The sequence below is a fragment of the Terrapene carolina genome, unplaced genomic scaffold (genome assembly GCF_002925995.2).
Source record: "Terrapene carolina triunguis isolate 2854851 unplaced genomic scaffold, T_m_triunguis-2.0 Scaffold51, whole genome shotgun sequence".
NCBI lineage: Eukaryota > Metazoa > Chordata > Testudines > Emydidae > Terrapene > Terrapene triunguis.
In genome coordinates, this window is record NW_020664402.1 from 1,143,967 (window position 1) to 1,157,237 (window position 13,271).

The 13,271-nt window shown below is 65.8% G+C and overlaps 1 protein-coding gene across 1 annotated transcript in view; it reads left to right on the forward strand.

Moving 5' to 3' along the window:
* Window positions 1-8,194, forward strand: part of LOC112115037 (PH and SEC7 domain-containing protein 1) — a 28,954-nt gene extending 20,760 nt beyond the window's left edge. The window contains exons 6-16 of the mRNA XM_024212007.2: window positions 226-306; window positions 801-913; window positions 1,625-1,683; window positions 3,370-3,459; window positions 4,177-4,220; window positions 4,860-5,026; window positions 5,376-5,446; window positions 5,992-6,137; window positions 6,625-6,769; window positions 7,270-7,413; window positions 7,805-8,194. Of these exons, the coding sequence (XP_024067775.2) occupies window positions 226-306; window positions 801-913; window positions 1,625-1,683; window positions 3,370-3,459; window positions 4,177-4,220; window positions 4,860-5,026; window positions 5,376-5,446; window positions 5,992-6,137; window positions 6,625-6,769; window positions 7,270-7,413; window positions 7,805-8,056 (1,312 nt within the window). The 3' untranslated portion in view covers window positions 8,057-8,194. The remainder of the gene's footprint in view (window positions 1-225; window positions 307-800; window positions 914-1,624; window positions 1,684-3,369; window positions 3,460-4,176; window positions 4,221-4,859; window positions 5,027-5,375; window positions 5,447-5,991; window positions 6,138-6,624; window positions 6,770-7,269; window positions 7,414-7,804) is intronic.
* Window positions 8,195-13,271: the final 5,077 nt, after the last annotated feature.

A 13,271-nucleotide genomic window follows, 5' to 3' on the forward strand; every position in this document is an offset into this window, starting at 1 on the left:
CCCCCGCTGGGAGGGCTGGAGTCACCGGGAGCTCCCCCCACAGCCAGTGCCCTGCCCCACTCCCCACAGTGCCCCCCACTGGGAGGGCTGGAGTAGTCAGGAGCTCCCCCCACAGCCAGCACTCCTGCCCCGCTCCCCACAGCGCCCCCTGCTGGGAGAGGCCAGGGCTGGAGTAGCCGGGAGCTCAGCTCTGCGCTGCTCTGATCTGCATGTGTTGGTTCCCAGCAACGAGTTCAGCCGGCAGGTGGCGGAGGAGTACCTCACCTTCTTCCAGTTCAGCGGGCAGACTCTGGACCGTGCGCTCAGGTAAGGGAACCACAGATCCATCCAGAGCGTTTCCCAGGGGAGCAGCGCAAGACGAAAGCTTGTGGGGAGGGGGGCAGAGGGAGGGGGCGCTCGGAGCAGCACTATTAATTCCTCATCTCTTGCGCCGGACCTAAGGCCAGCCAGAGAGGGCCCCGAGGTGCCAGGCGCTGGACACACAGCATACTGGACAGTCCGCACCCCGAAGAAATGACAAGCTAAATAGGGCAGACGTGGGGAGGGGGACGGGGATTGGAGCAAACGGCTGATCAGCCCCAGGCAGAGAAAGCCCCCAGGCCACACAGCTCTGGGTCCGAGGAGGCAGAGTCCCTGTTGCACGGGCCTGGAGCCGCAAGGTGCCAGGGGCTGTACAAAGACACCTGGGGCTGCAGCCGCAGCAGACGAGCGGCGTGCGCAGGGTGGGGAGGGGAGAGGATCCAGCTAGTCCAGGTGCAGCTGCAAGTCTCCCCGTGCGGTGTCTCCTCTGCTCCGGGCAGGTCCTTCCTCAAGGCCTTCGTGCTGACTGGAGAGACGCAGGAGCGGGAGCGGATCCTCGGACACTTCTCTAAGCGCTACCATCTCAGCAACCCCGACGCCTTCCCCTCGGCAGGTGAGCTCTCCGGGGCCCCCACATCCCCGCCCCGGCTTACAGACACCCTAGGGTCTGACGCACCCTGGGCCTGATGCTGCCACTCACTCCCCACTGGACTGGTGCTGCTCCGTGCCTCAGTTTCCCTACCCACACTAGCACAGGCAGGACCATCACGCTTCTAAAGAGCGGCGATGCACCCCTCCCAGCCCCCGGGCTGTTCAGAGTGCTCATGGCGCCTGCCACTGAAAGGTAGCCACCTCTGGGCTGGAACCAGGCAGCTGTTTAATGGCACCACAAGGCTGCGGGCCAGTTTAAGACAGGAAGTGAAGAGTGCCGTGCCACAGGAAGCTGCGAGGGTGGGGTGAGGGTTAGGGGCGGAGGCGATGAATGGAGCTGGAGTTTGGCTGGGGTGCCCAGGTTTTACTTCGGAGCCCCGGGATGGAGGCGTTTCGGGATCCCCACTGCCCCCATGCGAATGCCCACGATTGCCCCTGCCCCCACCCCAGCACTCAGTAGATGCCGGGGGAGGAGCCGTGCCACGAAGATCTGGGATCATTTGCCAGGAGGCTGCCACGGTGCCTGCATGGGAGAGGTGCCAGGCGGGGCGATCTGTGCCCTGGAGGGCCATGGGCCCCCCGCTGTCCACACGCAGCGGGCTCTGCAGATCTCTCCTGCCACGGACCCCAGGCCGACTCCGTGCCGAACACACGCTCCCTCTCTGCCCCCCAGATGCTGTGCACACCCTGACCTGCGCCCTCATGCTGCTCAACACGGACCTGCATGGGCAGGTGAGCCCACGGGCACGGGGGGTGGGCTCCAGGGGGCAGCATCTGGCCTGCGGCAATCTGGGAGCCCCTCCCAGCAGGGAGGGCGGGTTCAATGGGGATCTCACCAACCAAGCCCAGAGCGTGGCCCAACTGCCCATGCCAGGGCGGTGCCCAGAGCTGGGTGTTTCGTGGCACAGAGGGGGAACGGGGTTGGTAGTGGGACGTGGTTCCCATCGGATGGTGCTTTGGTGCCAGTGTGCAATGAGTTAGGGGGGCTAAGCCCATCCCGGGCAGGGTGAGGACTGGGGGCAGGTGGCTGTGCATGTTCTGGGTTGCAGCAGGGGGGAGGGATGGTCCGTCTGTCTGGCCCTTTTCGCCAGCGCCACAGTTACTAAGGGAAGCGATTGCACGAAAAAGCAAGGCTAAAAAGCTCATTAGCAAATCGGCAGGCTCAGTCCGGGGGGGGGGGGACAGGCTTCCAGTTAGCGCACACGTGCGTGGACACAGGCTCCGTGATCTCGCACATACTTGTGTGTGCATGGCCATCTGGGTGCTTGCCCAGGCGTGTGCTCATGGGTTTGTGCTAGCGTATGCCCGTGTCACAGGGGAGGGAGATCCGTGGAGCTGGGGCTGCCCGCTGGTTTTGGCTGGCATTTCGCTTTGCTGGGTGTCTCTCCTTGGCCCTCACCCACCTGTCCCTGGTCACACACAATTCCAGCACCGCTCAAGGGGCCCATTAGTCTTCGGCTGATCTGGGGAGTTGGGCAGTGCAGCGACTGGCCCTGCAAACTCCCCTTCTCCTGCTGCTCTGGAAGCCACCCCTGGTGCCTGGCGGCACCCAGCTGGGCCCCTGGCAGCTGTTCTGCGTGAGACCCCAGGCCTCGTACCCCGTCATACTCCGGAGGAGCTGTGCCCGTGATTCACACCCTGGGTCAGGGGGAAGGTCACCCCTGAGAACAGCGCCCCCCGCCCAGATACGTCATGGCTCCATGCTGCAGCTCCAGGGTGAAATGCTGTGTGAGTGTGGACACAAGGCCCTGGGTGTGCACGCCACACGGGCTGTTTGCCCAAGAGCAGGCATGTGTGTGAACAGGGGAGTGCCTGTGTGCAGAAACACGGGCGTGGAGGGGTGTGCCCAAACAGGCTCCAGCACAGACCCGGCCCCCGGACTCCTGGGTTCTGCTCCTGCTCGCTTTGTGCTCTTAGGGGCAAGGAGCGACTCTGCCTGTCACTGGGATAGCCACGTTGTCACGGGCAGGCTAGCGGAGCGAGGGGCGCAGGGCCCACCCCCCAGCTGAGTTGTCAGCCCTCGGGATGGAACCGTGGGCCCCTCCTCCGTCAGCCTGTGTCTGTGGTCCTGGCCAGCACTAGAGGGGGCCAGACATGGCACTGCTGCCCTCTGCTGGCTGGATGTAGCGTCGTGTAACAGTGTGTCATAGCCCCGGCGCAGCTCCTCTCCAGGGCTCTGGGAGCAGCAGGCCCTGAGTGCTAGAAAGATTATTTGGCTCCATTATCCAGGCTGGGGGGGGTCAGTGCCCCTGGCCCTGGGGCCAGCCCTGGCCTAGGGTGGGGCCATGTGTGGGGGCCATGTGCGCTGGGCAGCATTGAGTGCCCCGCGGGCACAAACCCAGCCCTGTTCTCACTGTGATCCATGTTTCTCCCACCCTGGTGTGTGTGTGTGGCACCATCGCCCCCTTGTGGCTGCAGAACATCGGCCGCAGCATGACCTGCCACGAGTTTGTAACCAACCTGGACGGCATGAGGGACGGGCAGAACTTCCCCAAAGATCAGCTCAAGGTACTGAGCCCCTCGGCCGGGCGAGCTGGTGCCACTGGCGTCGAGAGCTTCTGGCCTGCATGCCAGCTGAGGGCCTGGCACACCCCGATACCTACCCAGCTGTGTGTCCAGCCATTGCACCGTCCATCCAGTCACCTGTCTGTCTGTCCATCCTGTACAGATCTATCCATCCACCCCCGTATCCATCTATCTACCCCCCACAAACACACTCTATCTATCTATCCCCATACACCCCTGTATCTATCTATCTATCTATCTATCCCCATCCACCCCCTCAAGGTATCTCTACCTATCCCTAGCACCCTGCCCCCAGTGTCTCAGTGCTGCATGGGGTGGGGAGGGTAACAGGGCTCCGCGTGGCCCTGTGTGTGTGGGAGGAATGTGGCTAATCCCGAAGCCCAGGCCCATTCCTACCGTGCTGTTGGGGAGACAGCCCAGGGAACGGCTGTGGGGTCGCAGTGATTGCAGCAAGGGTGACGCCCCCCCAGATGGGGGTACCCAGCCGTCCCAGCTAGAGCTGTCTCTGCAGAGGGCGGCATTTGCAGCAGCAGCCAGTCTGGCAGCAGAAGGAACAGCTCTGCCCAGGGTAGTGCCAGGGGGAGGCAGGGACCCCCGGCTCTCTTGCTGCTAGGGGGCAGCATGGGGCCTGCCCCAGGCAGGGGGCGGGGCTCTCACGGGGGACAGGGCCCCTTTGACGCCCTGTTACTCTCCTGGCAGGCCCTGTACTACTCCATCCGCAACGAGAAGCTGGAGTGGGCCATGTGAGTACCTGGGGCCACGCCAGCCTCCCACTGCCCCCGCTGCCTGCAATGGTCCCTCCCGGGAGCCACACAGTCTGGTGTAACCCCCATTCCACCCCATGGATCAAGGGCATGTTCCATTCTGATAGGGGGGGGAGCCACAACCTGTTCCTTTCTGACCATGGGGGGGATGAGTAGGAGCCACAGCCTGTTCCATTCTGACCATGGGGGGAACGAGTAGGAGCCACGGCCTGTTCCATTCTGACCATGGGGGGAACAAGTAGGAGCCACGGCCTGTTCCATTCCGACCATGAGCGGGGAAGGTTAGGAGTCACGCCATTATGACAGGGGGATAAGGGGGAGCCATGGTCTGTTTCATTCTGACCATAGGGAGGATGGGCAGGAGCTACAGCCTGTTCCATTCTGATGACAGGGGAGTAAGGGAGAGCCATGGCCGGTTCCATTATGATGCGGAGTAAGGGAGAGCCACGTCTGTTCCATTCTAACCACGGGGGGTTGCAGGACCCATGGTACATTCTTTTCTGACCATGGGGAGGCGAATGGGGGGGGGGAGACAAACCCCGGCCAGTTCCATTCTGACCCGGGGGGGCACCGTGCCAGCCCAGCCTGTGATGCCGGGCTCCGTGGCTCCCCCTGCAGGGACGAGGAGGAGCTGGTCAGCACCCTGACGCCCCGGCCACCCAGCACCCCGTCCAGCCGGAAGAAAAGTAACCCCTTCCTGACGCTGACCCAGGACGCCAAGGCCACCACGTACAAGGAGGGGCAGCTCGCCCGCAAGGTGCACGCCGAAGCTGACGGAAAGAAGAGTGAGTGTCGTCCGTCTCCCTGGCAACCAGCATGGGGGGGAGTGACATCCGTTGCCTGGCAGTCAGCATGGGGGGAGTGATACTTGGCAACCAGTATGGGGGCGGGAGTGACACCGGCAACCAGCGCAGGGTGTGTGATGCCTGTTGCCCCAGCAACCAGCCCGTGTGTGTGTGTGTGTGTGTGTGTGTGTGTGTGTGTGTGTGTGTGTGTGTGAGAGAGAGAGAGAGAGACACGTGTCACCCCGGGAAACCAGCATTGGGGGGTGACACCCATCACGGGCTGGGGCGGGTGGAGCTCTCACCCTCCCTGGGGCTGGGATCTCACCCTGTATGACCTTTGCCCTTCCAGCACCCTGGGGGAAGCGAGGCTGGAAAACCTTCTACACAGTGCTCAAGGGGATGGTGCTCTACTTCCTCAAGGTAATGCTGGGGTCCTGCTGTGGGGCTGGGGGTGCAGGGAGGGGTGGGCAGCGCAATGGGGCTGGGGGCACGGGGAGGGGTGGGCAGTGCAATGGGGCTGGGGGCGCGGGGAGGGGTGGGCAGCGCCGTGGGGCTGCGGGCGCGGGGAGGAGTGGGCAGTGCCGTGGGGCTGGGGGCGCGGGGAGGGGTGGGCAGTGCCCAGCACGGGGAGGGGTGGGCAGCGCCATGGGGCTGGGGGCGCGGGGAGGGGTGAGCAGTGCCGTGGCTGGGGGGCACCATATCTACAGTGGCTTTGGGGGCTGTTTGTGGCTCAGATCCATGTCTCCCTGATGGCCAGCCGGAGCCCCCAGCAGACACCAGCCAGACCCAGCACCCCTGGCCCAGCCCATGGAGCAGGAGGCACCCTGGGAGTGGGTCCCTGGCGTGGGGGCACAAGGGGCAGGCAGTGGGGGGCAGACAGGCTATGCCGGGCAGGGGCTAGGGCTCCGGACAGGGCTGCCTGCTCCCGCCTCTTGGCTCATGCTCCGTGTGCCCCTCCCCCGCAGGACGAGACCCGGGCAGAGGCGCCAGGCATGGAGGAGCCGATCGGGGTGCACCATGCGCTGGCCGAGAGAGCCTGCAAGTACAACAAGCGCCCGCACGTCTTCCGCCTCCAGACGGCCGACTGGCGTGTCTTCCTCTTCCAGGCGCTGTGAGTGCCCCCCAAGGCATGGTACTGCCCCATCCAGGGCATGCTGCCCCCTCCCCCCCCCCCCGGCACGAAGCCCCCCGCCCTGCCCTTCTCCCCTGGCCAGGGCACATTGCCTCCCACCCCATCCTGGACACGCTGCCCCCACCCTGGGCATGCTCCTCCCCTGCCCGGCCTGGGCACTCTGCCCCCGCCCCCACACCCCGAGGCACACTCTCCCTGCTCCTTTACCTCAATCCCCCCTGTCCTGGAGCCTGCTGCCCATCCCACCCCGGAGGCACTGCAGGTTACATGGCTCTGCCTTCCTAGCTGGAGCTTTGCCCGTGCCCCTCACTCCCGACCCGCAGCCCCCACTACACCCACCCTGGGAGCTGAACACAGACTGGGACCCAGCCAGGGGCAGCCGGCCAGAGCCTTCACCTACGCAGGCCCTAGGGACGCTGCCTCCTCCCAGAATCCACCCCCCAGTCTCTCCCTCTCTCCTCCCCAGAAGCGCCGAGGAGATGAGCTCCTGGATCTCCCGCATCAACCTGGTGGCCGCCATGTTCTCGTCCCCGCCCTTCCCGGCGGCCGTGGGCTCCCAGCGCAAGTTCATCCGGCCCATCCTGCCCACGGCACAGTGCCGCAGCTCCCTGGTGAGCTCCCCAGCGCTGCCACCCTCGGGCATGGGGCAGGGCTGCCCCCAGCGACTGCCAGCCACGGCACCCCTCAGTGATGGGACCCCCAGGGCCCTCAGCGACTCCCAGCGATGGGACCCCCAGGCCCCTCAGTGACTCCCAGCCACAGGACCCCAGGGTCCCTCAGCGATTCCCCAGCAACGGGACCCCCAGACCTCCTGGGGGTTTTCTCCCCAGCCTGAGGGGCTCACTGACAGGGGCATCTTCCTTGGTTCAGTTTTGCCCCCTGGTGCCACGCCTGAGTGCCCCCCCATGGGCTCTGCCCCATCATGTATTTGTGGGCCCGTCAGCCCCGTAGGTGGTGACCGGATCAGCTTCCCAGCTCAACCCATGGCGGCCCCGTGCCCCATGGATTGGCTGCTTGTCGTGGCCATCCCTCCGGCCCCAGTGGCTGTGGTTCCCATGGGGGGCTCCTGGGGGTGTGTGGGGGCTCCTGGACTGAGCCCATGTCCTGGCAGGAGGAGCAGCACCAGGCCCACGAGGCGTGCATGGACAAGTTCTCGGATGAGCTGGGCGAGCACCAGCGGAACCTGCCCGACAAGCGGGGCCGGGGCCGCGACCTGGAGGAGTATCGGCTCAAGAAGGAGTATCTGCTCTATGAGGTGGGTACTGCCCTGGGGGCGGGCACGGGCTGGAGCGGGCCGGGAGGTCGCTGTGTCCTCAGTAGGGATGGCTCAGAGCCAGGGGTCTCAGCAGGGGGCGCTGTGCTGCCGGGGGAGGGGGCTCAGCAGGGGGCGCCGGGCTGGGGGGGGGGGGGGGGGGGGCCGGGGGGGGGGCGCGGGGCGGCGGGGGGAGGGGCGGGAGCTCAGCAGGGGGTGCCGTGCTGCCAGGGGCAGGGGTTCAGCAGGGGACGCTGGGCTGCAGGGAGAAGGGAGGGGACCTAACACTAAAGGGAAGATCACAGGGCACCCCAGGTGCGGCCATTCCCCCGCCTGGTGCGTTGCGCCCCAGAGCTGGCCACGGCCAGGGCTCATGCTGCGCTCACCCTTGCAGAAGCGCCGCTACGAGACCTACGTGAAGCTGCTGGAGGCGCGGCTGTGCGGGGGCTCCGAGGCGCTGGAGCAGTGGGAGGCACGGCTCGGGGGCACCGACTCAGCCGACGAGGGGCTCGGCCTCACCAAGTCGCACTCCAGCCCCTCGCTCAACCTGGACCCGCCGCCCGCGGGCGTGAAGGTCAAACGCAACATCTCCGAGCGCAGGACGGTCCGCAAGATCATCCCCAAGCGCAACAAGCAGCTGCTGTGACCCCCCTCCCCGCGGGGCGCCCTGGGATGCCCCCCGGGCACTCGCCCCAGCACAAGGTACGAGCCATCGCCCGGACTGGAACCTGAGGCTCATACACGACGGCACCGACAGCACAGAGCCCCCAGGTGGCGCCAGCGTCTCAGCAATGGGGGGGTGATGGAGGCACCAGGAGTGGGTGCCCCCCCCAGGGGGTCCCAGCCCAGGACTCTGAGCCCTCCCTGCCCTTGGAATGGGAGGGGCACCGGGCCCTGCCCATGTGTCCCCCCCAAGAGGCAGCACTGCCTTGATGGACCTGGGCTGGGAGACACCTGATGCAGGATGGTACATCCTGCCGGCTGAGCTGGGCTCTGGAGCCCCCCCCGGGGTGCCGCACCCACCACGCCGGCTCCTGAGTCCTGTTCTCAGAAGCCGCCAGAGCAATAAACCAGAGCGAGCCGTGGAACCGTGCCCAGGCTGCGTGGGGATGGGTGGGGACATGGGGCTGTTCCCCGCCTGGGCAGTGTGCCCCACATCATGGGGGGCAGTGGGGCGGAGGAGGAGAGAGGGGACAGCCAAACCCATGGGCCTGGCTTGGCAAAGCCCTGCGCTGCCCCGGCAAAGCCCTGCGCTGCCCCATCACCCCGAGCCCAATCCTGCAGCTGGGGCTGGGCAGGACGTCGCACTGATGGGTGATGGGCCCTACCGCTGCCGCAATGCCCCGGTGATGGGAGCCGGATGGATACGGAATCCCCCTCGCCCCCCTCTGCCCCCACTGGGCCAGAGCTGGGCACTGGGGCCCCTCCCCGGCTGGAGAGCCCTTGAGTGCTCACCAGAGCGTAGCTGAGCCGCGGGGGCAGGGGCAGCATGACGAGGGGGAGGGGGAATGAAGAACACCGCTGGAATTCGCAGGTGCCTGGGCACCTGGGCTGAACCAGCCCCACAGGGAGCCGCCTGGCCCGGCCCAGCTGGAGGCTGCAGCCAGGAGGGACTGGGAGCCAGGGAGAGAAGGCCCCGGCTACTCCACCATGAGCTGCCCCCCAGCTCTGCCAGTGCCCCTCACGCCCGACCTGCAGCCCCCTGCTAGCCCAGCCCTGGCCCCCCGATCCCGGGCAGATGGTGCTGGTTTCCTATCCAGCTAGCTGCTCCCCTGGTTCTGTGGCCCCTCCCCCAGCCCTGACTGCCCCCTGGGCTCTGGCAGTGCCTGGCCGGGGGTCTCAGGTTGCTCCATGGGGGCTGGGGCGCGTTGCCCATGTCTAGGAACTCCCTCGCCCACAGACAGGCACCCGCTGCCCTGCCCCAAGTAAGGTGCTCTCTGGTTCCCCAGGCATTCAGGGGTGTGGGGCCAGGACTCCTGGGTTCTCTCCCTGGCTCTGACATCCTGCAGCCAATCTGTCCTAGCAGAAGGGTGGGGGCTGCTGGGACTCCCGGCCTGTCCCTGGGCACTACGGCCCCATCGCTCCTCCCCTCACACCTGGCCACATCGAGCACTACCCACCTGGCCCCCTGCTGGCTCTGCCCAGAACTAATGGGTCACCCAATGGGAGTCTGCTGTGATGGCGTTCCATTGGCTGGGTGCACTGTCACTCATTCCGCACCTGGCAGTGTGCGGAGTCTCTGCAAGAGGCCAGGTATACACGGTTTGGTGGGGAAAAGCCCTCCCCCGCTAACGAGCCCATGGTGCCGGGGTCCCGGGAGATGGAGCTGCCGGCGTTTAACACGCCTGCTCCCGGCCCAGAGAAGAGGCTGAGGTTGCGGGGCTGGAGAAGGCAGGTTTAAAGCCAGCTCAGGTGACAACTCAAGAGCGCTGACTGCAGCAGATCCGTGGTTCGGTTCTGACTTGGGACCATGGGGCGGGCAGTGGCTCCGCGGGCACCGTCCTCCTCTTGCTGGGCCAGGGTAGATCAAGGACTGGCGGGTGCAAGAGTGGCCTAGCCCTGGCGGTCCAGGCAAGTCTGCCCTGGCCACAGCTGCCGTGCACATGGGTGGAGGGGGAGCAGGCTGGGGGCAGAGTGCAGCACAGAGCGTGGGGCTGTGAACCCAGGAGGGCCTGGGACAGGATGTCAGGAGTCCATGCAGCCCCCTCGGCTGGTTCTGGTTCTCGCAGGTGTCCCAGCCGAGTTTGGAGCCTGGAACCCAGTGCAGGTCGCTCGGGGGGAGTCAGGCAAATTGGGACGGGCCAGGGGGTGGAATGGGTTGAAACGCTGTGGGAAATGCCCTGCTATGGGGCTGGGTGCGAACCTGGGACTCAGGGTCCCCGCCAGGAGAGTTTCTGCTCCTTCAGGGTGAAATGGCCCCGGGAAGCTAAACCCTGAGCGGGATCCCAGCGGGGCAGCGGCCGGCGCGGTGCAGCGAGTGCCCAGCCAGCCGGCGCCCTGTGCAATGGGAACCGTGGGGATCAGCCCATTGGGCAGCGCCAGGGGGTTACGTGGCAGCCTGGTGTGTGATTTTGGGGGGATTCCTGGATTCCCTGCCCCGAAAACCCTGTGGGCTCAAACCCACTGCCCGGTCGCCTGCTGAGCAGCACGTGCCCCTGGGGGCACAGGTGAGCAGCATGCAGAGGGAGCAGTGACAAAGGCTGGCCAGCAGGGGGCAGTAGTGAGCAGCTCTGGTCTCACAGTCCCTTGGGGCCGGGGCAGCGGCGGATTTCCCGGACCGTGGCCTGCCTGGCGTGCCCAGTCCCGCCGTGTTGGGGGCTGCACAGAGGCCAGGGTCTTTGCTCCGGCTCCTAGATTTAGTCACCAAAATAGGAACTAGGCTCCACTGCAAACTTGACCCAGGTGTGTCAGGTGGCCCCAGCCCAGAGCACGGCCCTGTGCATGGGGAAGCCGTTGCAGAGGGACCATGGGGTGGGGTGAGACACACCCTGAGTGGGGCGGGAGGGCGTCCAGGAAGCGCCACGCTCAGCGCCACTGGCAGAATGACAGAGCCATGCCCACAGCCGGAGCAAGGCGCCACGGCCGATCCATTCCACGCCTGCCCTGCGGGGAGCCACTGCTGACCGGATTGTTACAAGGAGCAGAGAAATCAGGACGGGGGGGCGGGGCTGGGATCGGGGCTGCGGCACCTCGTCCTGGTGCATGGGGACGGAGCCGGGAATGCTGGGGGCGGGAGGGCTTGGGGGGAGACCAGTGGGTCCCTATTGTGTCACAGTCACACCTGCTTCCCCCAACATCCTACACCAGGCCCAGCAGAACTGAATAAATCAGGACAGCTCTACGGGCCTGCTCTGGGCCGCACCCCTTGTGCCCAGTGCCCCGTGGGGACAGGCCCCGAGCATGGGCCCGGGCAGACAGAGCCGCCCAGCCAATATTCATGGGATTTGATCTGTAGCCCCCGACTATGGCAGATCTGGGCTCCCCCCACCCCTTGCAGCTTTGCCGGTGCCCCTCACTCCCAACCTGCAGCCCCCCGCCAGCCCAGCCCTTGGGCTCCCAACCCAGGTCTGCCAGTGCCCCTCACTCCTGACCCGCAGCCTCCTGGCTGGGCTGCCTCCCTCCTCCTCCTAGAAGGGGTGAGCTGAGGTAAAACCCTCCTGGTGGCAGGTTCTGCGACCTGCCCAGTCTGCAAACCAGCCCTTGAAGTTTCCGAAAGAGCCATTCATCCCCCCTTCTCCCCCGTCAGCCCCCTCACTCCCCTCCCCCCCAAACCCTGCAGACTCAGGTTGCCCTGCCCCACCCCCACCCGCCAGTTGCAGCATCGTCCCCCTCCCCAGCCCAGAACCCGTGACTCAGACGCCCCCCAAATCATGAGATCTTTACAGCTCATTTGTAACGGTGGGTCAGGTGTTGGATTCCCCACCCCATTTCCAGGTGAGACCCAGACTCGGACTGTGGCAGACTCCAGCCACAAACTGACCCGCCGCCCACTGGCCTCAGCAAGGGGCCTCTTAGCACAGCCACCCAACCCCCCCGCCCCCGAGAGCTGCGGGGGGCAGGTGCCCCCCAGCCCAGCGCAGGCCATGCCCAGGGGAGGGGGGGGGTGGGCAGTTCCAGCCTCCTGCAGAAGCGGCTCATTCTGCTGCTAGGGCGTGGCAGCACCAGGGCTGGCGAGCAGGCAAGATCAGGATCATTAGTGGTCCGAACCGAGCTCAGGGCCCCGTGTGCTCACACACAAAGTATTTCCTGCCCCAAAGACTTGACAAGAGCTAGGGGCAAACTGAGGCCGGGGAGGGAAGCGACTGGCCTGTGGTCTCCCAGCAGGTCTGCGGCTGAGCCGGGACTAGAACCAGGGGTCTTGAGGCCCAGCCCTGTGCTCCATCCGCTGGGCTTCCCCACCTCCCAGCAAAGCCCCCTTCTGTCTGTGGCTGCTGGCACGGTGCTGGGGGCTGGGCCACGCCCAGGTGGTTAGAAGGAGGAGGCCAGTCCTGCCCTGGTTTTAAAGCAGCAGGACCCGTGATTGCCCTGCTTAGCAGGGCTCCACCCCCACACGGGGCGTTACTCGTCCAATATCACGCGGCACCGGGCCGTACATAGCTATAAATGTCCCAGCCACCACAGAGCTCTGTGCCTCAATACCTGGACATGCCATTCCCAAATGTGGGTGGAGTGGGGGCTTCGTGTGAGCTCCGAAGAGCAGCCCCCTCACCCTCCGGGTCCTCCAGGCCTTGGGGAGACGGGGCCCATCTATGCGGAGCTCTTTGCGCGTGGGCAGGGGGCTGCATTCCCAGTGCGGGAGGCCGCAGGTTCCAGCCCCATCTTGCCAGCCCGGCGGCCAGCCTGGTCCGAGAGAGCCCTGCCAGGCCCAGCCATGCCACCCCCACCCCGCTATGGCTGGCAAGCGCCTCCTGCTCCTCTAGCACCATCATTGTCTGTCCGCCATCGCCGTGGCACCTCAGGGCACATGGGCACCCTGCCCCCCCCAGCTGAGCCGAAATGGGGGGGTGTGATGTGCAGGGGCTGCAATGCTCCATGCGGCTGAGGCTGGGCTGGCGCTGTCTAAAGGGTGGTCTCTAGCGCGGCTGCTGGACTCCCGCAGACCCTGGGGCCCCTTGTCCTTGGTGTCATCACAGGGGGTCCCTCTATCCTGCCCTGTCTGCACCACAGCCAGGGCCCGGCCCAGCCTGGTAGCACCCGGCTGGTGCCCTGGAGCGGGGCGGGGGTGCAGGCCGTGGAAAAGCCAGATGCAGCAGTTAAAAGGAGGACAGGCGCAATGATCCTGCAAATTGCCACATCTGTATAATCTGCCTTTTATTTTCTGCTTCATGAACTTTTATTTCCTATTATTTATTCACCTCCCC